This window comes from Lygodium microphyllum, chromosome 25 (genome assembly GCF_053477565.2).
Source record: "Lygodium microphyllum isolate KBCC chromosome 25, Lygodium_microphyllum_v1.1.10, whole genome shotgun sequence".
Taxonomy (NCBI): domain Eukaryota; kingdom Viridiplantae; phylum Streptophyta; class Polypodiopsida; order Schizaeales; family Lygodiaceae; genus Lygodium; species Lygodium microphyllum.
In genome coordinates this window covers 41,422,554-41,450,375 of record NC_141159.1, presented here as the reverse complement: position 1 = coordinate 41,450,375, position 27,822 = coordinate 41,422,554, and the positions used below count along the sequence as shown (strand labels likewise).

Here is a 27,822-nt window from a genome sequence, read left to right as displayed (position 1 = left end):
TTTTGATCGGCTTTGCCTGCTTCTTTTGCAACAGGATATTGTAGCATTGTTTTTGCCAAACTGCAAAGTTATGTGCTCCTTCAAGCTTCTTTATGTGCTCAGATTAGTGCTGTCATTGCTGCCAGCCATGATTTTCAGCCCAAATGTGACCAAAAAACAGCAAATGCAGGTCGAAAACTGTCACCCAAGTGACCAAGGTACAAACAAGTACCAATCAGCAATAAATGACCATGCAGGAGCACAGATTTCAGATCTGTAATTAAATTTTCAGAAGCTCCAAACCATGTGCTACAGCATTCCACAATTGATTACAGCTGTTCCAAGGGCATATGCATCACATTACATGAGAAATCCCAAATTTTGCTGCAATTTCTGTTGTACATGTAGCCATGGGCATAAAGTTTGATACGAATGGTCAAAAGCCCCAAAATTTTATGCTCAAAGCATCAACCACACATCTACATTTTCTCTGTCATGCATAGGATAGGTCAATTTCGCCAAAATAGAGCAATTTCAGTAAAATCCCCAAATTTAACCAAGTGTTGATGTCCAAATTGCATGGAATTGAACGTGCATGTACATAAAATGACCAAATGCTGCATAGATTATACCCAAACTGCAAAAGCCCCAAATTGTAGGGGGTCCAATGTGCATCAATGTCGAGAAATTGGATAGATTTCAGCCCAATTTGTGCATGTACATGAAAAGCCCCAAATGTCGGGGACAAAATGCCACAAAATTCCTGCAATTTTGAGACAAATGATCTTGCTCTGCATCACAATCCCCAATTCCGGGAAAAGCCCCAAATTTTCGGGCCAAAACATGCACAAATCTGAATTCTGTGCTTGTGTGCGCGAACCCTCATCAAGGCAAGGGAAAATTCAAGAATAATGAATTTGTGACTCCTTTGACCTGCAACATTCTTTGTGATGTGTCTCCTACAATCGCGTTGTAGAAAAGGCGCTGCTTGATTCCACGGGAGCTGTCGCTTGGCAAGTCGTTGACCTATCACGTACTTGAAGACTGTTGCCTGCAGCCCGTTTCGTCTGGTGTCGCTTGCAGCCCGTTTCGTCTGGTGTCGCATGCAGTGTGTCTTTAGACCTGGTCTGGTCGCTGCCCACTGGTCTTCAGCGTGACGCTGGTTCCCTAGTCGATGGACCCCGCTGCCCAGTCGCCACACACGCTAGTTTGTTTTGTGCATGACCTGTGCTGCTTGTCAGCTCTTGTTCGAACTCTGAGAAGTACGAATGCCTCAACCGTAGTTCTGATACCAGTTTGTAGTGACGGGTTAGGCACGAAGATCGAGATAGTCAGTCTTTACACACATTGAGAGACAGAGAGAGAGAGAGAGCAGAGTAGAGATTGAGCACTTTTTTTAGGTACAATGATGAGAGTGTACCTCTAGGTTTTTAGATATATATATATATATATATATATATATATATATATATATATATATATATATATATATATATATAAGTACAAGTGCTAAGGGTGTGTTCACACCTGAGCACATTTAAAGGCACAAGGCCTTTATTCCCAACATAGGTGTTTTTTCACCTTTAGTGGGTAGTTGAGTATGCCATGATGTTGTGCAGAGTGCCACGTGGCAATTGCTTTGATGCATGGTATTTTTATCATTATTTTATTCAAAGATGGCAGTTTTGGTGCAGTCGGCAATGTAGAAGTGGTCGACCTGATTATTATGTTGTATTTTTTGAGGCCTATCTATAGGCTGCCTGCTATTGGTCATTCCACTTGTCAAGTGGAGTTTGCCTTCTTCATTTCAGCATTGGTTTACTGCAAATTTCTATGTTCTAATGTCTCTTTTCTCTCTCCCTCTTCTCTCGTGTTCATTATCTTTCAATCTTGTCCATACACTTAAGCATTTGCTACATTCTGACACATCATCCATTGGCATCTTGATGATCATGCTTGTAAAAGAGTGCTTGGGCAAGCGAATAATTTCACTACATGGGCCTATAGCATTCTATTTGAGCATAACACTTTGGATTACCCCTTGTATCACCCATGCATTGGTATTGTAATTGTAATAATGTGAAACAAAGCACTTCAGATGGGGGAAAAATGACATGATGATGTGAGTTTTTAACTTAATGCTCTTTGTAGACTTAAGTTAGGACACTTAGGTTTTACACGTGAGATTAAGTTGAATGTGCGTGTCATGGTGATAGACCATACTAGCTTGGGCAGTGGAGGACATTGGCAAAAGTTGTATGGACAAGGGCAAGTGGGGTACGTAGGTTAGATCGTGGTTTGGGACATTGAATAGCCCCTTGGAAATGACTTTTCTTGTTATAGGGGTTAGGGAATTAAATTATTTAATATCCTAGGCTAAGATTTGTGGAAAATTTCAACATTTTTCGACTCAAAGAGGTTAGAAATTTAAAATTGGGATTTGGCATGGTCAAAGTTTGTGCAGGGGCCATGTATTTCTCAACTTAATCAATTAATATAGGTTGGAAATTAAGGCTAGAGGTTGTGTTTGCATGGGCAGGCTTGACACTTGGCAATCAACTATGTTTGGGAGCCATGCAAGGTTGTGTGAGGCCTTTCTAGGCTGATTTGAGGGTGGAGAACTCATTTATGAGTAGAGAGATAGAAGCTGAAGCATTATGACAGCATGACAACCTGATGTTGGGGTGATTTTGGGGTCGGAAATAGAAGGAAAATCCTAATTAGGTTCTGTTGAACTGATCTGGGGGGAACTCGGCAATAAGTGGCTGGTTTTTTGGCATTAATTGAGACTAGCAATTGTATGATGGATGAGGTGACAACATAGTTAGAAGTGACGCAAAACGGGACGGGGATGGGGAACATGGTATGGGGAGGAATTGCTATCACTTGTGACTATATAGTCACACAGAATGGGACATGGGACGGAAAGAAGCTACCATCCTTGCAATCCTCAAGCCAAACATGGCCGTTACTTGTGACTATGGGTGTGAATAACATTTGTTTAAGATATTAATCAAATGTGCAAGGTTGTTTAGCACATGTGATGCATATGGTAGTTATTTCATGGTAATAGGCCAAGGACTTTGAGGATGCAGTGGGTGTCAAAGGCAAAAGTTGAGATATGTTATGCTAGTTGGGGTTTAGGGGTCAGTTGAGTTTTGACCCTAGCACAGTTGTTTGGCTAATAAGTGTCAGTGTGGTGACACTGGGGACTAGCATTAATTAATTAAATAATACTAGTTTAAGGGGCAACAGAGGTTGGGGACCCCTCCAGGTTGTAAATGGCCTAGCTAATTTTATTATGGATGGGCACATTTAATTTTGGGCAGGGTTAGAACGGTTGAAATTAATTTTCACGATGATATAATTGTGAAAATTAATTAAATGGTTGGATAATGCTGAAAAATGTGCTTAGAAGGTTGCCACTTGGCAAAAATGCCCATGGAAATAGAGAAAACGTTTTTGGGAGTTTGGTCCTAGCCATTTAGTTAGTTTTACAAGCTAGGAGGGAGAGAGAGGGAGCTGTTGGTCCATTTTCTGATCAGAGAACAACAATTTGCTGCAGTAGACAGCCATTTGGGGGCCTCAACTAGCAAGGGACAGTAGGGAGACACCTTCCAGGGGTTGGCAATAGCATTACTGATCAGGTGATAGCATTTTGGAGGTGGTTGGCAGCAAAGTGATTGCATTAAATGCAGGTTGGAGTAGGCAGCATGCAGATTTTAGGATTTTCTCGCGAAGAAAATTAGATTTCTCTCTAATCGTGGCTTTCTCTCACCTTCTACAGTAATTTCTCAAAAGATCTCAGCATTTTTCAGCCATGATCAACATATCTCAATCATATTTGGTGGACAATAGGAGGAACAGCCGCCTCGAGACATGTGCCAATAAGAAAAGACATTGTATATTGAATTCAGTATCTGAAATTTGTGTAATTGTCAGGGAATTTAGATGCCAGTCCATTCATTATAAATTGGGGTAGCATTTGGCAAGTTTGTGATTCCAATTGTGCAAATCATGGGTGAAAAGTCAAGGGGAAAATGGCTTGAATTGCTTGTTGATTGTTATTACAGCAAGGGGCTTTTGGAAGAGCAAAGGAGATTGTGGAATCTTAGCTTGTACTCATTCCATTAGTAATCAAAGTTAAAGAAATTTTGAAGGGGGTTCCAGTTTTGGGGCCAATAGGGTGTCCAATGTCCAAGATTATTAAGGTATATTGTGCATTTCAATTTATGTTTATTTGCTAATTGCTATAATTAAGTGCTTAATTTGGGAATTACCACTCTCTCCAAGAAGGAAGGCTGGTTTCATAGTTTCATTGCCGGGATATCATCAATTTCCTTGACTTGGTGGGCCCAAGAGACCTCATTGAATGTCAAAAGCTTTACTCTAGTGGTGAAGTTGTATTGAGTTGAGCATTATAGTAAGAGATTCTTCAGATGGAAGATGGAATCAAGTAGGGATGATGCCTATTGATTTGAAAATTTACTAAATGTTGAGAAAAATGCATTGCTTAATCTTGGACAAGTCATGCAGTGTCATGTGGACGTGAAATTTTAAGACGCTTTAATCTTGCCGATAACATTTGATTGAGATATTAATCAAATGTGTAAGGTTGTTTAGCACATGTGATATACATGGCCATTATTTCATGGTAACAGGCCAAGGACCCCGAGATATTAGTTGGTATTAAAGGGCTCCATTGAGTGATCCGGTGGTACGTAGATCTAGCAGGGTCAGATACCCTATTAAAAGATTTGGTTTTGAAGGTTGCTGAAAAATGGGTTTAGATGGTTGCCACTTGGTAAAAATACCCATTCAAATTGAGAAAACGTTTTTGGGCCTGGGTCTCAATCATTCACTTAGTTTATAGCTTGGGAGAGAGAAAGAGAGGGGGAGCTAGTGGTCTATTTTCTGATCAGAGAACATCAATTTGTTGTAAAAGACAGCTATCTGGGGGCCTCAGCAAGTAAGGAAGTCACCTCCCTATTGAGAATCAGCAATCACACTCACTAAATAGCCTCTTTGTATGGAGCTTCAGGGCCAAGGACATGCAGGCTAACCTATCCCATATGCACAGTGGTGCCTACTGCAGTTTCCTACTTTCCTATAAAGCATTGTACTTGCTTTCTTTTCTTAATGCAATGATAGTACTCTTTTCTTTCCAGTGAAGTGTCAGTGTCATTGTCCACATACACAAGATTGTGTTTATGAGTCCAAGTCTCAATCTTGGAACCTAATTCACTTGTGTAACAAACAGTGTCTTTGTCTTCTCCATCATGAGTCCACACTTCTCCTTCCATCCACCATAACTCACTGCTATGCTCTAGATCCCGTAACTTTAACATGGTATCAGAGCGCAGTTGAGTATGACTTAGCATGTTTCAGGTCCTCTCTCTGCTCTCTCAGCCTCTCATAATCTCTATCTAGCTCAGCTCAAGTGTTTGACTTCATCTCCAACTCCATTTTCACTCTCTACCTCTTGGCAGCTGTAGCCAACCTGCAACCTACCTCTGTTGGAGAAGCTGGATCTTCACTTACAGGACATATCTTCACTTGCTTCCTTCTGAGAAATTGTTCCTCACTTCAAGATGCTTCATCCCAGCACCTCAATCCATAACATTGGTGACCTGTAACCCCAGCATTGCGAAAATTCGTCGTCGTTGTCCAGACTGCGCTGCTGCTAATTCGTACGTCATATTCCGCCTGCACACGTCGCGATGGTGACGAAGATCATAGGGTTTTGATAGGCCTTGGAAAGAGCTACATTTTCATAAAAAAAGTTTTGGAAATGATTAACCATAGCTCCTGCAATCTGCAAAAAACCAGGCCTCTCTCTGAAACCCTACCATAGCCAAAATCTCTCAAGCTTCCTTTTTCCTCATTTTTCTCACTCGTGACACTAAACCAAGCTAAAGCCCACTCTAATCCATTGACCCAGCATCAAATCAAGGAGGGGAAGGACCTGAGAAGATTAAAGAACGACCGAACGATCCCGAACAAGAAGAATCAAGCTTAACATCAACACTGACATAGTGTGTTTTCACACTGTCATTAACTGTGTCTCTTGACACATTGCAATCTGCTCTTCTACTGATAAAATCTCAGAATTCTGGTGTTGATTTGCTGCTGATCTTACAACCTCAACATGGGAAAAGACTCTCCAAATGCTCGATTCAAAGGTGTCGGGTTTCACATTTGGCAAACCCGCATCAAGCTCATCTTGATGAAAAAGGGTCTCTGGGCAATCACAAATGGCAAAGAGAAGAAACCTCGGGATGCGGACCTTGCAACTACTTGGCAAAAGAATGATGACAGAGCCCAGGCCATTATCAAACTGGAGCTAGACGACAGTTATATCCACCATGTGGATAACTGTGAGACCTCACAGGATACATAGAAGAGACTTGACACCTTGTTCGGTGCACAATCTAAATCATCAAAGTATGGTCTCCTGATTGAGTTCTTCAGGCTTGAAATGAAGTCCAGCACATCACTTGCCACACATCTAAATTACATGGAATGACTCCTAACCCAACTTGCAGGAATCAACATTAAAATGGACGAAGATGTTTGCATCGGTGTTCTACTTAAGAGTTTGCCTCCTGAATATAATAATGTATCAACAACTTTAATCAACATGTCAAATCCTGAACTTGTTGATATCCAGGCATCACTGTTAGAAGAGGAAAAGAAGCTAAAAACTAAGGAAGAACCAAGTACCTCTAGAGATGAGCATGCATTATATGTTGGCAACAGGTACAAAGGCAAGAAGGATCAACTCTTCTGTGACTTCTGCAAAAGGACCGGACACACCGAGAAATTCTGCCAAGCAAGAAAGAGATCCCAAAAGGCCTATCTAGTCGCAGTCAAAGAAGAAGAAGAAAATGGAGCAAAGGAAGAAGAAGATGAAGATGAAGACCACCAGGATCGGAAGGACAAGACTCATCAGTCCTTCTACTCTCATAACTCTGATAGACTGTTTTAAAAGCCTTGTATTTCCTTGCCCTAATGCTTCGTGCCATAAGCTTTGTAAACTCCTTATGTAACTTGGCATTACAGTCCCTGTACACTTTGTGAGGCCCCTATTACAGCCTCTGGATGTCCATCATGTTTTGGTGCCCACACTTAGCCTTTTTTGCGACAGCCTTTGGTGTCTACCATGTTTGTGGTGTGCCCACACTTTGTAGGTGGTTCTCATTACAGCCTCTACACACTTTGTGCCTTCCTAGTTGTGATTGAGGAGGGGTGTTGAGAATCAGCAATCACACTCACTAAACAGCCTCTTTGTATGGAGCTTCAGGGCCAAGGACATGTAGGCTAACCTATCCCATATGCACAGTGGTGCCTACTGCAGTTTCCTACTTTCCTATAAAGCATTATACTTGCTTTCTTTTCTTAATGCAATGATAGTACTCTTTTCTTTCCAGTGAAGTGTCAGTGTCATTGTCTACATACACAAGATTGTGTTTATGAGTCCAAGTCTCAATCTTGGAACCTAATTCACTTGTGTGACAAACATTGTCTTTGTCTTCTCCATCATGAGTCCACACTTCTTCTTCCATCCACCATAACTCACTGCCATGCTCTAGATCCCGTAACTTTAACACTCCCAAGGGCTGGCAACGGCATTGCTGAGTAGGTGATAACATTTTGGAGGTGCCTTGCAACAGGTGAGTGTGTTAAATGCATGTTGGAACAGACATGCAAAATTTAGGATTTTCTCGCGAAGCAAATTAGATTTCTCTCTCATCTTGGCTTTCTCTCACCTTCTTCAATCCATTCTTAAGAGATCTCAATATTTCTTAGTCATTTTGAGCAGATCTCAGCCAAATTTGGTGACAATAGAGATCTACAGAGAGATCTTTGGTGTAAATTCTAAATTTTTGCAAAAATTAGGGTTTAGTAGCCACCTTGGGACTCGTGCCACTAGGGAAAGGCATCATGTACTATCCATTGTGAATTGGGGCAACATTTGGCCAATTGTGTTGGTTCCATTTGTGCAATTCTTGGGTGAAAATCAAGGGGCAATTGGCTCAAATTGATTGCTGATTGTTGCTATAGTAAAAGGGCTTTTGGAATAGCAAAGGAGATTGTGAAGCTAAGCTTCTACTCATTTCATTAGCAATTAAGTTAAAGAAATACTGAAAGGGGCACTAGTTTTGGGGCTAACAAGGTGTGCAATGTGCGAGATTATTATAGTAATTTGTGTATTTTAAGTTATGCTCATTTGTTGATTGCTGTAATTAAGTGCTTAATTAGGAAAGTACCACCATTTTCGAGAAGGAAGGTTGATTTCACATAGCATAGACAACAAGCTAATAATGTTGGTTTAGACCAAAATGTGGGCCCTTCTAAGCCTTTAGAAGTTGATGATTAGCAAGAGAAAGACGAATTTGATGAATAGTTTAAAGAGCAGCTAAAGGCAACAGCTGAAATGTTTATGTAATTGACAAATGATCCTCAGTTCATGTGCTTTTTGAACCCTTTAAAGGAGGGTAGTAAAAGCCAGAAGAGGAAATCGTCTTCAAGAGCTTGGGACAGTAAGATGCATTGAAGGAAGAGCCAATTCAACAACATGATGTTCCAAATGTGGGTACTAAGCATAAGCAAATGATGCGAATGCAAGGCCAATTTGGAAGTGCCTATCCAATGCTTTTTGGACAGCAGGGCATGCATGCAATTATGGGGCAGCCAGATTACTTTGGTGATGGCACTAGTTTTCATGCTATGGTGGGTGAAGGATTGCATATGGATATATATGGCACAACTCCTTTCAGCATTTTGGAGGTGCCTGGCAGTAGGTAACTGCACTAAATGTAGGTTGGAGCAGGCAACAAGTAGATCAAAAATCAGATTTCTCTCTCATCTTGGCTTTCCTCTCACCTTCTCTAGTAATCTCTCAAAAGATCTCAGCATTTCTCAGCCACTCAACAACTCTCAGCCACATTTGGTGGACAACAGGAGGATTTTTGCTGTAAACACTAAATTTATTTAGAAATTAGGGTTTAACAGCCACTTTGAGACCCTTGCCAATAGGAGAAGGCATTGTAATTGAATTCAGCACCTGAAATTTGTATAATTGTCAAGGAATTTAGATGCCAGTCCATTCATTGTAAATTGGGCCAGTGTTTGGCTAGTTTGTTGTTTCAATTGTGTAAGTCTTGGGTGAAAAGTCCAGGGTCAAATGGCCCAAATTGCTTGCTGATTATTATTACAGCAAGGGGCTTTTGGAAGAGCAAAGGAGATTGTGGAATCTTAGCTTTTACTCATTCCATTAGCAATTAAAATTAAAGAAATACTGAAAGGGGCACCTGTTTTGGGGTCAACAAGGTGTCCAATGTCCAAGATTATTAAGGTAAATTGTGCATTTCAATTTATGTTTATTTGCAAATTGTTGTAATTAAGTGCTTAATTAGGGAACTACCACCCTCTCCAAGAAGGAAGAATGGTTTCAAAGGGTGAGAGCATTTGGGTCACTTATTGCTGAAGGTGATAGTTGGGGAACTTACACTAGGAGCGGTTCAAGAGAGTTTTGCTGTCCCATAGGTAAACCCTAATTTGGGAAGCCCCAAACTTTCTATAAATAGATAGTCTATCCTCCTATTCAATCAATCTTGTTTTCGCAGGTTTCAGGTGTCAAAACTTCATTGTTTGCACCCCTTTTGTGGAGCACATCTTAGTCGAAGCTAGGATAACCATGAAATGTTTCACCCTTGAAAGGTCGCGTCTCACCTTTGGGCAAGTCCCAAGCAAAGTTTCACCTTTGGGCAAGTCCCAAGCAAAATGCGAAGTGAAAGAGTTGAATAATATATATGAGATAGTTTTCTTTATAAAAACAATGAGTTGCAACTTAAATATTTATACTATGCGAATCCTTTCATGCTAACAAATGATGTCTATCCTATATGTAGAGTGTCTAAAAACTCTCAAATGAGCAACAATATATAATTTTTTTTCATTTCAAACTGTTGTGCATTTCGTGGTTACCATGGTCGGAGCTACTTCACAAATTTTCACCCATCTGATGCCTGTTTCTGGCATCTACCTCGTAGCCTGTGCCACTTCTTGTCGTTTTACTACTACAGTTTTACTGCATTGGCATCTTCCTATCAGGTGGCGACATCCTATTAGGCTGTGTTTGCTGTTCATCAGGCTGCATTTGAATTTTTCTCTCTCATTGTTCCATCTATCATAGATCTGACATCTACTGTTGCGATTGCTTCTACCAAACATTGTTGCATTGCGGGATCCATTGGAGTATGACACACTTTGCAGCTCATTACCTCTACCTTGGTCCTCGAAACACGAGAGTTTGGGATATAGTATTCATTCACTATGTAGTGTGTTTGCTGCATGAGCATTGTATTATATAGATTCATTCATTTCAAACCCTTCATTGTGTTCATTGTCTCTAATTACCCTAGCCCTAATTGCATTTTGTTTGGTTTGTGCTTTGTTGTACGATTGTATTTGTGTTTTTGTGTTAGGGTATTTGTTTACACCTTGTTCACCAGGTGCTTCTCAATTGGGTCACTTAGATGATGAGATCAATCACCACTTAGTTGGGGGAGACACACTGTGTATGACCAATAGTTCAAAGTCTTCATCTTGGCCAAGCCTAGTGGCAAATTTTCATATAATCCTTTGTTGTATGAATTATATTCTCTCTATGTTGCTCCTTCTGTCATATAGGAAACAGCTCTAAGTCACCAGGGAGACCAAGATCAGCACCATGCGAACATAGAGGAAGCTCTATAAGAAGAAGTGTTCAACTAGGTAAATCCCTACCTTTTGTTTCATATGAGTATAAGTCACAGTTGTTCTTGGGCAGCTGTGGTAATGCAAAATACAATATTTCAGGCCTGAACTTAGTGGCAGACTGCATCAAGTAACAACAGATCCTGGACACAGTAATGGTAGCCACACACTTGCAGGCACAGGCACATGCAATCAAACAAGCGAATCACAAATCATCAAATCAATTCGTATTCCACTTTGCTTCTTCTCATCAATAGTAAGACTGATTTTCTCGCCTCAGGTTGCTTCAGAACATACTTGTACGGAAGATTGGCCCCTATCCTTAATCTGCTCTATTAGAGGTCTTTAATAGATTGTATTGTGGTCAGAATTTCTGGGTGGGAAGCTCTAATGTGACTGACAGTGGTGTTACAGAGTATCCAAATAATATTGCAAATTTTTTTATATTCCTAGTACGAAATCAGTCAGTCTCTACCCCACCACTAACCTTTATATCAATGGTGCATGGACTAGGGAAACCCTTTATTAAAGAAAGTGGTAGCTCGAATATCTCAGTGAGTGTCACAAAGAACAAAAGACCCAAACTGTTCCCTTTGCTTGTTTCTTTACTGTTTGCACATTTTGATTTTTTACTGTCATGGACATTCTCAGCTGTTTTCATTTCATGGCTTAGTTTTGTGGAATACATAGCTTGTAAATCAGCATGTGGTGGTGAGTGTATTTCTGAGGTGACTTACCTCATGCTACTTCTTGTTTCCAAATATTTCAGGCTCTCCTCTACTGGTGTTGAAGATATTAAAGAGTACAGATGGGCAGAAGGAAAATTGAGAAGAATGACACTACTGGTTTGGATTCTAGAAAGGCGTATGGGGATGATGGCCTTGACAAGATTGCTACTAAGAAGGCCAAAGTACAGAAGACTGATGATACAGAAAAAAAACTGCTTACTTCTCCCACAATGAAGTTGACCAAAAAGGTTGATTCAGAATGTGCAGCCTCAGTTAAGAAGTTGAATACTATGGCAGACATGGTTCCAGATCTGGATGAATGTGGGGAAAAAGGGGCTAGTTGCTCTAAAGATGAGACAGCTCGAGAGAGGTCAAAAGAAGAAGCAACAGGAAAGCCAGTGCTCTCATCTGGGAAGGAGCACCCATCTGAGAAAAAACACAATAGAAAGCTGTGGTATATTGCTGATTTGATTGCTCTTCTTAATGAGCTAGCTAGCTGCGCAAGGCCAGATGTTGGGCTTCCTCTGAAAAATACTGACATTGAATGGGGGGAGGTAGCCAAGAAGGTCAGCCTGAGAGTAGGGCGTAGTTTCACAGAAAGGCAGGTGTATGAGAAAGCAAAGAACTTAAGGCGCAAGTACATTAATGGAGAAATCCACACTGATGCAGGCTCTCCATCTAAAGATGCTAATGAGGCAGAGTTTTCCAGATTACTCCAGCAAATCTGGGGTGTGAGTGAGAAACTGCGATTACGTTTAGAAGATGAGGATGAACTTGTGAAAGAACCTAGTAATCTGGAGGAAAGATTGGCAGGTGATATAAATGGCTGTCACGGTGGCTTGCCAGAACGTGAAGGAGCAGAAAGCGAGATACCCCTGGTCAGCTTCACCCAAACCCAGGGTTTCAACAATGGGATTGCCCATTCCAGGATAGTAGATGGTAAGACAATGGGAGTTAATATTGTGGCAACTCACTACAAAGGTGCCCAACCCAGGGTAGTACATAGTAAGTCAATGGCAGTTAATAATGTGGCAACTCACTCCAAAGGTGCTGACAATGGGCTCGCCCAACTCAGGGTTGTAGATGGTGGGCCCATGGGACTGAATGATGAGGTGACTCACTCAAAGGGTGCTGACAATGTGGTAAAAAATCTCCCTGCTGCACCATCTGGTGAGCCTGCTGCTGAAGTGCTCTTGAACACTGGCAACCTTCTGGTTGAGAATAATGAGCAAGCCATAAATGAAGATCTTACTAAAGATTCAATGGCTGAAGCTAGAAAATTATATGTAACAGAGTCCCATACTGAGCATCAGGCACTTCTGAATGACGTAAGAATGAGCTGTCAGCAAGTTGTTGAAGAGATGAAGGTTTCATTGTCAGTCCTTGTCAACAATGCCATGAAGGAAACAGCTTGTATCCAGGCCTATACTCCTTGGATGGGATGCATGCAGGTCCCTCCTTTTGACACCCTGCAGCCACAGATATTGGGTCCTATGACCTTCCCATTGGGGAGATTCTTGACCAAGACTGATTGTGCAGAAGCTGAAAATTTCAAAGAGCGATGGCAGCAACAGCACTTGAAAGAGCTGAAATTGGCCTCTGAAAGATTGAGATTGGTGCAAGAGTGGTACCAGCTTGAGCAAGAAAGATTGGAAAAACAATTAAGCAAGAACGAAAATGGTGAACCATTGTATGAAAATTCACGACTTGGTTGAACTGGCAAACTTGTCCTCTGTCACTTTGCAAACTATTGATAGTCTTTTTGAGACTGTGTAGTTGTGAACCCCTTTGAACTCCATCCATCCACTATGGAGTCACATGGACTTCATCCATCCACAATATAGTTATGCATCGTGAGTGTTAATCTCTGATGAGGCTCCATATGTGTATCCATGTTTCAAAAATATGAACTGCAGTTTCATTGGAGTTGAGGTTCCCTTTTGTTTGGTTAAACTTTTTCCTCACCCCTCACCATTCTCTTAAGTTCTCTGCTTTTTTACGTGTAATAATAATGCTGAAAGTCTAACATCCTCCTACAATAAGACTTTCACATACTTTGTTGTCTGGTTGAGAAAGAGTGATATTAGAAAATCTTTCTAATTTCCCCTGGGAAGGGTACTTACAAAGGAAGCTGAATGTTGGAGTGGAGAATTCTTGACTGAGTGCTTGTGTCAAGAAGCATTCATTCTCTTTTTCAATTATGTCTGGTTTGGTCTCATGACCAGACACTTTTTGGGCTAGTTGCTGAATCCATTTGACTAAGCACATGCACACGAGAAGAATTAACACCTAAAAAGTGGTTGTAAGAGGACATATAAGTTTTCCGTATGTGAACCTACACATGTAAGCCAACATATAAATGCACACAATAGATCTGGAAAGGAAAGCTAGACTAGTGAAAATGCTTTACCTGTATGAGAATGTGTATACAGTTACCATGAGTGAGGAGCTAACCTATTTCAGTGAGGGAAACAGAAGATTCTTAAAATATCAGAGTAGGAAAGTAGGCTTAGTTGAAGCAAAAAAAGGCAAAAGGTAGAGCTAGAGGCAAACAACAATAAGTGGAAGATACAAAACAAGAAGAGGTCATTTTGTCGATCCAAGTGTTACTCTTTAAGACAAGGAAACTACAAGTTTTATTGTCATCACGCCTGGAACTTGAAAGGAAATACTAGGGATTTGGACACTAGAAAATTCACCATAGACTGACAAATGAACTAATATATAAATGCTAATCGACTCAAACTGCTCCATCAAAAGCCATAAGCTGTTGGACAGCCTTAGCTCTGCGAGCTTATATTACATCTCCTTTTTAGTGTGTTGAGTTATTCATAATCATTTATTTTTGAGTTCTTAGTCTTACGCTGTGTTTTCTACTGTACAAACTGTAGTGCTCTAGATTCTTGAATCACTTTAAGGCTAGATTTGACAGACAAACACAAACTAACATGGCTCAACCATATTCTCCCAGACTCAACTCCATGGACAGGTTAGCTGAACATAGCAATGAGCTGGTGGAAATTCGGAGCCATAGGCCAGAGGAGAGAATACCTACATGGAGACCATCAGATATCCATTGCCTTCACAATTAGAAATGGTATCAGGTGCATACATGCTTCCAGAGTTGATATTCCTCATTCTCTCTCTATTGATTCTACTAACTCGCAGGTAACAGAAGTAGGTTACTGTCGATTTGATTCTCATGCACAGCATTATGTGAGCTATAGACAAGGTAACTCAAGAACAAGGCTAGGTATCTGTCATGGTTTACAGTCTATTTATTCTAATTTTTTGTGCTTTATTGTATGGTGCATCTAATAGATTTCAAATCCCACCTCTAGCACACTCCTATTACACTATATTTTCACAAGCTTCTGCCCCTTATTCTGTCACTGCATTAACCTCATTGGTTTCCTCACCTACCATACTATGTACTGACAGCAAGTACCCACTCCAGTTGGCACAACCCCAGGTTTTGTGCCGAGTGCATCCAAGAGCCTTGTGATGAGTATCCCCTAAATCAGTATGTTTCCTGTCCTTATGTTACACAATGATAGTGATTCCCATCCCATGCTTATAGTGCTCCTATTTCGCAGTTGACCAGACAACTTGCTATTATGTCCATTCCAATTGGGCTGCCTCAATATTCATTTGGCAGCACTAATTCACTTTCCATCTCTCCTGTTGTGCTTGGAACCACCGTGCATGCCATACCACCTTCCATATCTCCTGCTGCACTTGGAACCACCGTGCATGGCATACCTTTGCACAGTGGGCACTATGGGGCTCACCTCACGTATACACAAGCTTTCCTTATTCCCTTTCAAGCACTCACACTCTAGTTGCAATGGCCAAGAACATATTTGCTGGGACGACTTGTTTTAACATGTCAAATTACACCACTTGACCTAATCTTCTGCAACATGTGCTTGAATCTCAGGGTCTTTGGGGACCTAGTCCAACAGTTAGACCCTATGCATGACCCTCAACTTGCCCACCTTGAACAAGTCCACACTTGGAAAGCATGCAATGCCACAGCTATTGTAGACTTGATGCAAGGCCTTTTGTCTTAATTCCATTCATGATGGAGTCATTTCACTAGCTGATGTGTGGATCATGATGGTAAATGATGTATTAACATTGATCATGAACTCCAAGAGTTTTGAATCCACGAGGGGGTGGATCTAAAAGTTGAGTTGTCTGAAGAGCAACAATTACTTTTGAAGTTCTCCACTATTGGCACTTCAAAGCTAGAAGAAGATCATGCTACTAATTCTCAATAAGCTGCCACTCAAATATTTCCAATTTATGCATCAAAATTATATATTTTCCTTGCATGCCTACATAGCTCTTATGACTTTTGAGTGCTAGCTATTGCACTACACATGGCTGTATGATTAATCAAACAACATTGCCTACTCTCCTTCAAAGGGGGATTGGTTTCCACTTCTCCCAAGGCAGATTCCAAGGGTGGCAAGAAGTCTAAAGAGGGTAAGGTTGCTTATTCCAATAGTTCCCTAATATGGATGATGAAAAGCCTACTCACCAACAAATTCCTAAGAAAAATAGGCTCTGTATCCATTATCAGAGGATATCCCATGTCGATAAGGAGTGTCATAACAAGGCCAATGGCAACCCTTTCCAAACCTCCTAGTTCCTATAGCTAGACCTCTACCCTTGTCAAGCAGAGAGGGGGCAATCTGACACCTCAAAAGCAACATCAAGGTGCCTGCAATAACCAGTGGAAACCTATTGGTCATGTAGCCTCTAGAAAGCCTTCATAGTTAGCACCACAGCCGTCACTACCCTTGAAGGAATGATTGATTGGTCAGCCAGACCTTCAATGGACTTTGTTCTCAAGTTCATTATGCCTCCTTTGAGAGTGCACAGATTCAAGCACATCATAGAGCTACCTCCTTATGAGTGCTAGGTTGAGGCCCATCTCACTCTCCCATGTGGCCATTTGGTCCATTGGATTGTGAATATATGACCCTCTTTATGAGATGTCAAGGAATAACCTAACTGAAGGCCTCCTGCACTTGAAATTGGCAAAAGATGTTTGTTGACCTTGCCAGCTGGGCGAGTGGCATCAGACCCTGTTTCCATCGCAAGCGCAACATAGAGCATAGTGTATACTAAGGTTGATTCACCTTGATCTTAGTGGCCAGTCACCCACACCATCTTTAAATGGGTCTAAATTCTATTTTGCACTTCTTCAATCAGAAGTCTGGGGCATTTTCTTACTTTTTGATGTGGGTCTATCTGGTGACCAAGCAGATAGGCCTTCAGAGTGGGACACTTGTTTTGATAATGGCGGTGAGTTTGTCACCCACCAAATTTATCCAGTTTCTCCAGCAACATGGCATTCAATGCCAGCTAACTTTCACCAACTTCCCTTCACAAAATGGAATGGTTGAGTGGCAAAATAGGAAATATGGTGCATTCTACGTTGTTTGCAACCAAATTTCCTGAGTGCTGTTGATTAGAAGCTGTTAACACCACTATGTACCTTTTGAACAGAAGCTCCACTCCACCAGTCCCTCACGAGACCTTGTTTGAGGCTTTTTATGGTGAGAGGCCTTCTCTTTCTCACCTGCATGTCTTCAGCTGTTATGCGTACACAATCACATCAGATTACAAGTGGGTGAAGCTATCACTCGGATCAGAGTTGCTAATCTTTGTGGGCTACTCCTCTTAGGCAAAGCCTTATCATCTTTCCTAGAGTGAACAATGTTTTGACTTGGAGAAAGGTTCAATTGACGAGAGGGATGTGCTTGGCTCTCCTACTCATACTATCCTTTGTATGATCTAATATGCCAAGTCCCACAAAAACAAGGTAAAAAGAAAGCAAGGGCAGGAGCTTGCTTATCATTCCCCTTTGGCTTCCTTTTTGAGCATGAGAGGGAATGTCAAGCCACATTTTACAAATTCAGTGTGCTACTTAATTGGGCACCCTTGTTGGTTGAGTCATAGATTTCCACAAGACCTTAGGTCACACTGAAGTGCTACAAAAAAGAGAATTGTGTGCAAGCCACTAATATCCCTGAATCAATTGCCCTGTTGCCCTCTGCCTGCAGCCCCATCAGTGTTGCTCTGGGCATCATCTGCAGCAGGTCCACAACTGCTATTCGTGCTTGTATTGGTGGTACAACTGTTGTTGCCATCATCCCTGCTGTTGCTTGTGCTTATACTGCTGCTATCCGGCAGTACAACAAGCTTCCAGCCTTGCCGCCTTCATTATAGAAGGTTTCCATCCTCATTATAGAAGGTTTCCATGGCCACCATCTACATCAATAGGCATCATCACTGAGTGGCTCTTTTGTGATCTCTTAATTTAGAGCCTTTTTGAGGTTATGATTGACTTTTAGAGCTGTATGTTCTCTCGACCAATTTTCGTATTAAGTTAGTAACCACGGGTTATGTAAATGTGTACATGTTTGCGCCAATGACTGCTGGCTGAAGGGGTAGCAAAATGGTGTAATAAAGCCAAAGGTCATGGGTTCCATTCTCGGGATTAGCATTGTAGCACCTTGTATGATGTATGATGTAAGACGTTGATTATGGCTCCACTTGGCCGGTCACCAAGATGGATGTTGTAATGGGACCACTGGTAAACAAATGCATGGTCAAAGGTTTGGGTGCCCCTTAACTACGAGTATCGATTTAAAACCCCAATATTCAATGAAAGAAAATCATTTCACGTTTGACTGTGTACATGTTTGATATTTCATATACGTTAATATCATTTGCTAATTTATTGCTTCATTGAAGCTCCATGGTAGATTGCAAACTGCATATTTATAATTTGAATATTTGGCTCCAAACAACAATACTCCTAGTTTATTGCTTCATTCAAGTCTGATGCTTGACTGTAAACCTACATATTTATAATTTGGCTCCAAACAACAATATTCCTAGTTTATTGCTTCATTCAAGTCTAATGTTAGATTGCAAATCTACATGTTTATAATTTGAATATTTGGCTCCAAACAACAATATTGTTTTGCGATCTTATAAAATATGTAATTTCAATGTAGGTGACATGTTATGAGACATACAAAAGGGAGAATGATTATTCAAACACATCATATTACAAAATGATTTTATTTATCAATAAAAGTCACATCTTTAATAATACTCTTCTTAACCGACAATTTTACATGTGAGCTTGAGATTATAAAGATATGTTACAACCCTCCCTTCTAGTTTTTCCCAATCTAGGCCATTTCACAATAGCATCATGAGTCCTGATTAGAGGTGGAAGATTGTCCGCTAGTGCCAATAGCAAGAGCACAATGACTTGCAATCATGGATTGACACACATTCCTGATAGTGTTGTTATCTTCACTTGATGACCCCAAATATTGGCATACATACATCATGCTTAGCTTGCATGGATAGCTTTTCAATCAAAATGAACACAAACATACATGGAGGAGAAATATTGAGAAAATGAACGAGCATATTGGCACCTTGACTACAAATTCTCTCTCTCTCTCTCTCTCTCTCTCTCTCGATAGACTTTCATTCATGGACTTGTATTTGAATAAAGAAAAGCTCCACTATTAGACAGGGAATCAAATACATGCTTCTACAATAATGAGAAACAATGAAAACAAAAAATGAAGAATACGATTCATGGCAATTGAAAGCAATATGAGACACATCAAAATATTGCACCAATGATACCATGTGTGAGACCCATAATGCTTTTTGTAATCAAACACAAGACATGCTTGTTGTTACATACTTTTAATTATGCATCACATTTCTTCTAGCTTACATACAACAACAACTCTTATTTGAAATGACACAATGATACAATATAGCCACCCAATGGCCTACCAAACATGCCTCTTTCCAACCAAGAATGTTTAGTATTATAGGTTAGAAACCAAACTAAGGCTAATATAGGAAAATCGAGGGTTCAATTGGGTACATCATGGTGCATCACCAAACAAGGGAATAACCAAGTAACTTTGGAATTTGAAGACATACGAGATAAAATTGAAGGTCTAAAGCAATAAATGTTTGAAGGGAATTAAATTGTGGATCATAGATGAGCTCACACTAGCACAACTCCGAACATGTCTAGGTGAGATAACCAAGATGAAGGCAACTAAAAAAGAGGGAAAATGGGCAGTTTACTGGGGTGGCAAAAGCATCATAGAAGAGTTCAAAAAGCCCAAGTGTTAAACTATTTCAAGGCTGTTAACTTATATATAGTAACTCTTCTAACCTTAGTAGTTCGTTTTTATTTGTGCCAAAGACACCCCAAAGTGGATTATGTATAACATTTTGTGTTATCTATGCACCTTTGAGTTGTCTAAGAGGATGTTAATATCACTTTCTTTTAGAAACTCAAAAACTTGCACCAATAATCTATCAATACACATAAGATGAGCTCTCGCTTCTAAGGCACACATTTTTCTTTTGAGAATCATATAATGAGTACCAACAATGTTCCCCCAATCACAATTGATAGCTTCTCAACTCTCCATTGTTGGAAAAGTGGACAAATGTTCTGATCTACACAATATAGCATTGTGCATTTGTTAGAGACCATTCAACTCATGTATAATAGTCAACCCAATCTATTTCGACTTGATTTTGGTGTTCTTGTATATATAGCTTGCAATCATGTGGTCCCAATAGAGTGTGTGACACACAACACTTCATTATTCTATGTTTTAGTTGATGCATTTTGTTCTTCTATGAACGAGACCTTGAAATTTGCATTTGCATTCATACAAGGCAACATCCATATTGGTGATAGTTCCTTAACCTCCACTACTGGCATAGGAGAGCTTGAGATCATCCTAGAGGGGCATGTCAATGCCTTCACATTAGAGTTTGTTTGTGTGCTAGGTTTTGGCATTCACCAACTTTGCATCTTGGAGTTGCTTGTGGAGTTTGATGGTGATTCTTTCATGATCAAAGATGGCTAGACATGTGTAGTAGTGTTTCAAGCATATGAGGAACATGGTATTTACAAGCTAAAGAATGTAGACCGTTTCCCATTTTCTATATTCTCAGTCCTAAGTTGAGTTGTGGCATGCTCGGTTTGGTCACCTGAACAATGACTACATGAGGAAGACAAATCATGACAAGCTAGTTTATGGCTTACCCGAGATCGGGGTGAGCTAGGTATCCTATGTTTCTTGCATCAAAGGGAAGTTGCAATGACACACCATCCTTAACAAGACATCTCAAAGGGCTATGGTTCCATTGGAGTTGGTGCGCATGGATTTTTGTGGGCCCATGTGACAATAAGCCTCAAAAGGTGGCATGTATTTCATGCTCATTATTAATGATTTCATGATGACATTGATATCTTTTTTTGTAGTAGAAGTAATAGGTTTTCTCCTAGTTTTGATACTAATTGATATTTGAAGAAATGCAATTTGGATGGAAGATGAAGGTAGGTAGGGTAGAAAAGGATGGAGAGTCTACTTCCCATGAGATGTCTCAATTTTTTATGGATTGCAAAATTCATCAAGAGTTTTCCAGTACCAGCACATCATCAGAGAATGGTGTGTTGGAACACGACAATTGGATGGTGGTGGAGATGGCCAAGACAATTCTATAGCATCGACAAGTGTCCTAGGTCCTGTTAATGGAGGCCATAGTGACAATTGTCCACATTCTTAATAGATCTCCCACCTTGGTGGTCCTTGGTATAAGACCATTTGAGGCATGCTTTAGAAACAAATGTGATGCCTCATATATTTGAAGGAGTGAGGGAAGAAGGATTTGAAGTTTGCATGACATTTGTTCGTGGGCTACAACTCCTAGTCTGGTAGGGTATCAACTATACAACCTAGAGTCTCTTGACATCTATGGTTGAGATATGTGCTTCATCGAGTCTCAAGCTTCAATGGGGAGAAGCATCTTCATGGATCATGAAACGATAGGTAGTCACAAGTGCTAGTGTAGATGAACCTTTGGAGGATGATGCTCACATGGAGGATGATCCATAGCTATTGGATTCACACCCAGTTGGGAAATTCAAGTCTTAGAACCAAAGATGGTGTAGTGGGAAGAGTTTTTGCCTCCTCCCTAATGGGCTCTTTAGATCCACAGAGATGCATCGAGGGTTGTTTTACAAGAGTGGGCATGAGAGGATGGCTCACAATGATCTCATCAACTTTAGGTGCATACTAGATTAGAGTCCATTGATCAAAATGGCACATGGTAGTTGGTTCTTTTCCTAACAAAATGCAAACTTATTGAAGTGAAGTGCGTGTTCATGACAAAGTACCACAATGATGGCTCCTTGGACAAGCATAAGGCCAAATTGGCAGCTAAGGGGTTTGCTTTGAGAATCTTGGGGTGGATTTTGATGATACATTCACCCTTGTTCATGAGGATGGCAACAATTAGGGTGGTTCTTAATTTGGCTAGCCATAGGTGATGGCCAGATTATCAATTGGATGTGAAATCTATGTTCCTCAATGGGGAGTTGAAGGAGAATGTCTATGTGGAGTAGCATGTAGGGTTTGAGAGGTTAGATGCTAGGGACATGTTGTACATGTTGAAGAAAGTTCTCTACCTATTGAAGCAAGCTTGATTGGCCTGAAATGAGAATGATACCTTTCTAAAAGAGATACTGTATAAGTAGACATCATACTTCTATAATAATATCTACATTCACCTCTCAAGTGGCTAAACAATGGTATTCTTACTATATGTGGATGACCTCATTGCGACAAGAGACCACACAAAAATGGTGAAAGAGACCAAGGATTCACTCAAGGATGTGTTTGAGATGATTTACATGGAGCTATTCCATTTCTTTCTTGGTCATGAGATATGGTAGAGTGGGAGGGGATCTTCCTTTCACAACAACGATATGTTCAAGAGAGTTGTTGGAAGCTTTTGGGATGACAACCTATCAATCGATTTCTTCCATGATGGAACCTAATTGAAAGTCAAAAACTATTACTGATGGAGATTTAGATGCTATGGATGCTTCTAGTTACAAAGACTGATGGGTTCCTTGATGTGGCTTTGTAACATGAGGCTAGACTTATGCTTTGCTTATGCTTTGAAACTCTGGCCTTCTTACAAGGTTTATGAGTGAGCCTAGGAAAAATCATTGGTAGGTTGAGGAGCTTGTGTTTTCTCCAAATAGAGCTTTGTTCTTTCTAGAGGTATAAGTGACCCAAATCTCATCCTAGGTGGACGGAATGATTCGGATTAGGTAATAGATGCCATCCTGTGGATGGAATGAATCTAATTAGGTAAGAGATGTCGAATGTCATAGGTCAATGAGATGGCCTATTGTTTCATTGTTGGGGTTGTGTGTTATTTGATGGAGCAATAAGAAGCAACCAAAGGTAGCCCTTTCCTTTATAGAAGCAAAGTATTGAGCAATATACTACCGCATGTGAAGTAGTTTGGCTTCACAAGTTGCTAGGTGAATTTGGCTATTCTAAAAGCCACGCTACAACACTTTTATGTGACAACAAAAGTTGTATAGGTATTCCTTGAAACCTGATGTTTCATGTATGGAACAAATACATATGGATCCAACATCACTCAATTAGAAAGAAGATATTGGTTGGCATAATCACATTGAGGTTCTAGAAGTCAAAATACAATTTGGTGGACCTTTTCACCAAGGTTCTTCATGAAGATGTGCTTCATTTTCCTTCCAAAACTCTCAATCTCATGACCCATCTAGGATTGAGAGGGGGTGTTAGAGGTTATTCACCTCCCTTGTATAGTCATGTCAGGGAAATTGGTTAGTTCATTGGTCAAGTTGGCTATCTATATGGTGCAACTACATTTGATAATTCTATTATTTTTGTGCAGTAGGTTGGTCATGTTTGGTTTGTTGACTTGATTTTGATGTTTTGTATATATGGCCTATAATTGTCTGGTTCTAATAGTGTGAGATACAACGTCATGTGCAATTCTTTGAGAGAGATCTTTCTAGAATCCATTATACATACTCTTGTCACACTTAGTATTCAACTTTTACTTTTTGAGTTTCTCTTCTCTTCTTTTCTCTTCTCTCTGTCTCTCTCTCTCTCTCTCTCTCTCTCTCTCTCTCTCTCTCTCTCTCTCTCCATGTTTCATTCTTGTATGTTTCAATTCGTGCATCCCTTTTGTATTGTTGCATGTTGACAACATCTTGGTTGGATGAGCATAAAGTTCTTGTTTTATCCATTTAGTAAGGTTGGTGTATTGATAAACTGTTATTTTGCAAGCTTGACACTTACATGTAAACATAATAAATATGTTTACATGCTAATTAAGATTGATGTTCCACCTCCAACACTTTCAAAATATAAACATGGTGGCTTATCCTTTATATGTACTTGCTATAGCCTCTTAGTTAGAACACAGAATAATACGTGAGATCCAAATGTGACTACCTTCTTGTACATTAAAAATGGATCCATACTCTCAGCCAATGCTATGGCTTATGAGAGGTGTTGGCTAATGAGACTTTTCTCTTCCTTTGTAATAGTCTCATTGTCACCATGGAGAAACATGCGGTTCAAACTAGGACATCAACGCCACCATGGCACTTGGCCACCTCTGCACCAACTCGACATCAGATGCATGCAATAGACCTAAGCCACATCACCATTGATTCAAGGCCCAATGATGGTGCATAATGAATGATTGGACAACTAATCACGGTCCACGACCTTGACCTCTATTTATGGCTGCTTGTAATCTAGTGTCACATTGGTGCCTCCACCCTCGGTACCTACTAGCGAAAGAGCTTAGTTCCCATTGTACTACCATAGAGGGCCCATTTACCTTGATCCAATACCTTTTAGGCACCTCAACTATTGATATTTCAAGGGTGTGGAATCTTGTCTCTACAAATCCCTTAGGATTTGTCAATAGGATCCATGTCACCCTACCCTAGTTGTTTGATGACACCCTAAACTCAACCGAGGACTCATTGGTCACTATCTTGGGCTTGCATTGCTTTAGGAGCCTCTACACTTATGATTAGCTACTCACATGTGGGGACCCTATGCTAAGGTAGGGGAGTTATATGCTCAAAGGGCTTGGACAGGAAGAAGCCTTGCCTACTCTTGGATATGACTCATCAAGATATCTCCAAATTGTACTTAAAGTGACATCTACTTGGCAAAAGAGTGGGCCTAACCAAGATGAATGTTGAATATGCAAATATTTCTTTTGAACCTTAAAGGTACCCCAACCTATAGAAATTTGGAAAGTATGGCCTTCATACTTTGATTGAGCATCGATAGCCAAGTACTAGCATCAACAAGCAAACAAGCCCAAGAGGATACAACTCTACTTGCAAAGGTGACATCCTCAATACATAAGCATAAAGAGATCTTGTGAGCTTAGGAGCTTTAGGGTCCTTGAATCATCTTGGCTACACCCAAACTTGAAAAAAGAGTAAGAGAAGCTCAATAGCAAGAGTCTTGGAACTAGACCACCAAAACTATTGCTAATAACCCTTGCAAAATCTTGTGCACTATTCATTGTGCATTGTGTGCTAGTGCCATGCACTAGTGCATTGTGTAGTACACTCGGATGGTACACATACATGATATCTTGAGGGTGGTGTGTATTAGGCTAGGTGCAAGGTGAGTTGATTGATTGGACTAATCCAAGGGTTGGGTGCGTCATTTGCATGTGCGACATGCAATATGTACTAGTGCAATGCATTAGGTGGTGTATGAGGTTAGAGCTGAGGTACAACGTGGGCTATAATGTGGGGTATAATGCATGATGAGAGTATTAGAGACGAGGTAGATAGATGCAAGTGTAAGTACTTGTGGATACACATACTAGTGCATGTGTGCATTATGCACATGCATCATGCACTATGCAACTAGTGCATGGTGCAATTCACTAGATGAAGGGTTGAGTGTAATGTAATAATGGCCTTGCACACAAGGTTATGGGCAAGTTAGTGTAGTGTACTAAATGGAGTGAACTACATGCAGTAATAGAAGCAATATACTAGGTGAAGTGTGCTAAGTTGGGGTGTAGTGTATATGCACTAAGGTGCGTTAGTGTACCTAGGCATAGAGGGACGTGGTGTAGTATGGTGTCTAATGCACAAGTTATGTGAACTAGAATGAGATACTTGTATGTGTTGAGAATCAGCAATCACACTCACTCAAACAGCCTCTTTGTATGGAGCTTCAGGGTCAAGGATATGCAGGCTAACTTATCCCATATGCACAATGGTGCCTACTGCAGTTTCCTACTTTCTTATAAAGCATTGTACTTGCTTCCTTTTCTTAAGGCAATGATAGTACTCTTTTATTTTCAGTGAAGTGTCAATGTCATTGTCCACATACACAAGATTGTGTTTATGAGTCCAAGTCTCAATCTTGGAACCTAATTCACTTGTGTAACAAACAGTGTCTTTTCCATCATGAGTCCACACTTCTCCTTCCATCCTCCATAGCTTCCGCCTTTGCCATGCTCTAGATCCCGCATTTCTCACATGGTATCAGAGCACAGTTGGGCATGGCATTGCTTCTCCAGCCTCTCTTGATTCCTCTCAACCTCAATCTAGCTCAATGTCAGCTCATGACTTCATCTCTCAACTCTACTCTCACTGAAGCTTCCATGGCAGCCATATCCAGCAGCACCGTCAGATTGAGCTGCTTTTATCTCACTCCACAGGTCAAATCTCTTGGAGCTTCCTTCTGGAAAAGTATTCCCCAACTCACAAAGCTTCCCTGTATCACATCAATCCAGGACATTTGACCATCTGGAGCTCAGCATTGTGAAAATTCCCAGTCACTGCCATAGTCTTCAACTGTGACCTGCAGGACATACCCTCCATGGAGCCTTCATATCTCTCTCTGTAGAGCATATCTTCAGGAACTTCCTTCTAGACATATCTTCCTTCACTCAGGGCGCTCCCTCCTGGCACAACAAACAACCACATTGGTAAGCTACAGCCCTGGCATTGCACAAATTCGATGTCGCTGCCCCAAACTACGCCAAATCTGTTCGCGCCCTCTGCGTGCTTCATACAGCCAGCGATCTTGACGATTATCATGGGGTTTTGATAGCCCATGAAGTCAGCTTCCTAGGCATGTAAAATTTTTTGAAAATAATCAAGTATAGCTCCTGCAATGTTGAAAAAACCAGGCCCCTGTCTCAGAAACCCTAATTCCACCATAGCCAAAATTTCTCAAGCTTTTTTTTTCCTCAGTTTTTCTTTCTCCTAACACTCAACCCAAGCCTCTGTCACTCTAATCCATTGACCCAGCATCAAATCAAGGAGGGGAAGGACCTGAGAAGATTGAAGAACGACCGAACGATCCCGAACAAGAAGAATCAAGCTCAACATCAACACTGACATAGTGTGTTTTCACACTGTCACTAACTGTGTCTCTTGACACACTGCATTCTGCTCTTCTACTGATAAAATCTCAGAATTCTGGTGTTGATTTGCTGCTGATCTTAAAACCTCAATATGGGAAAAGACTCTCCAAATGCTCGATTCAAAGGAGTCGGGTTTCACACCTGGCAAACCCGCATCAAGCTCATCTTGATGAAAAAGGGTCTCTGGGCCATCACAAATGGCAAAGAGAAGAAACCTCGGGACGCGGACCTTGCAACTACTTGGCAAAAGAATGATGATAGAGCCCAGGCCATTATCAAACTAGAGCTAGACGACAGTTATATCCATCATGTGGATAACTGTGAGACCTCACAGGATACATGGAAAAGACTTGACATCTCAATTACATGGAAGGACTCCTAACCCAACTTGCAGGAATCAACATTAAAATGGATGAAGATGTTTGCATCGGTGTTCTACTTAAGAGTTTGCCTCCTGAATATAATAATGTATCAACAACTTTAATCAACATGCCAAATCCTGAACTTGTTGATATCCAGGCATCACTGTTAGAAGAAGAAAAGAAACTTAAAAGCAAAGAAGAGCCCAGCACTTCAAAGGATGAACAAATGTTATATGTAAACAACAGATACAAAGGTAAAAAGGAACCGCTCTTCTGTGACTTCTGCAAAAGGACCGGACATACTGAAAAGTTCTGTCATGCTAGGAAGAGGTCTCAAAAGGCCTATCTTGCAGCTGTAAAAGAAGAAGAAGACCATGGACCAAAAGATGAAGATGAAGATGAAGATGAAGACCACCAGGATCGGAAGGACAAGACTCATCAGTCCTTCTACTCTCATTACTTTGATAGACTGTTTTAAAAAGCCTTGTACTTCCTTGCCCTAATGCTTCCTGCCATAAGCTTTGTAAACTCCTTATGTAACTTGGCATTACAGTCCCTGTACACTTTGTGAGGCCCCTGTTACAGCCTCTGGATGTCCATCATGTTTTGGTGCCCACACTTAGTCTTTTCTACAACAGCCT

General features: G+C 40.7%; 1 protein-coding gene across 4 annotated transcripts in view; it reads left to right on the top strand.

The window, feature by feature from the left end:
* The window catches only part of LOC148014131 (uncharacterized), a 28,468-nt gene extending 15,048 nt beyond the window's left edge, over positions 1-13,420 (top strand). The window contains exons 2-4 of one of the 4 annotated variants that reach the window (XM_087666426.1): positions 10,675-10,758; positions 10,843-10,996; positions 11,510-13,420. In XM_087666426.1, coding sequence (XP_087522552.1) covers positions 11,549-13,183 — 1,635 coding nt within the window. In that variant the 5' untranslated portion in view covers positions 10,675-10,758; positions 10,843-10,996; positions 11,510-11,548 and the 3' untranslated portion in view covers positions 13,184-13,420. The remainder of the gene's footprint in view (positions 1-10,674; positions 10,759-10,842; positions 10,997-11,509) is intronic. The other 3 variants (XM_087666427.1, XM_087666428.1, XM_087666425.1) reach the window with 3 other exon arrangements.
* Positions 13,421-27,822: the final 14,402 nt, after the last annotated feature.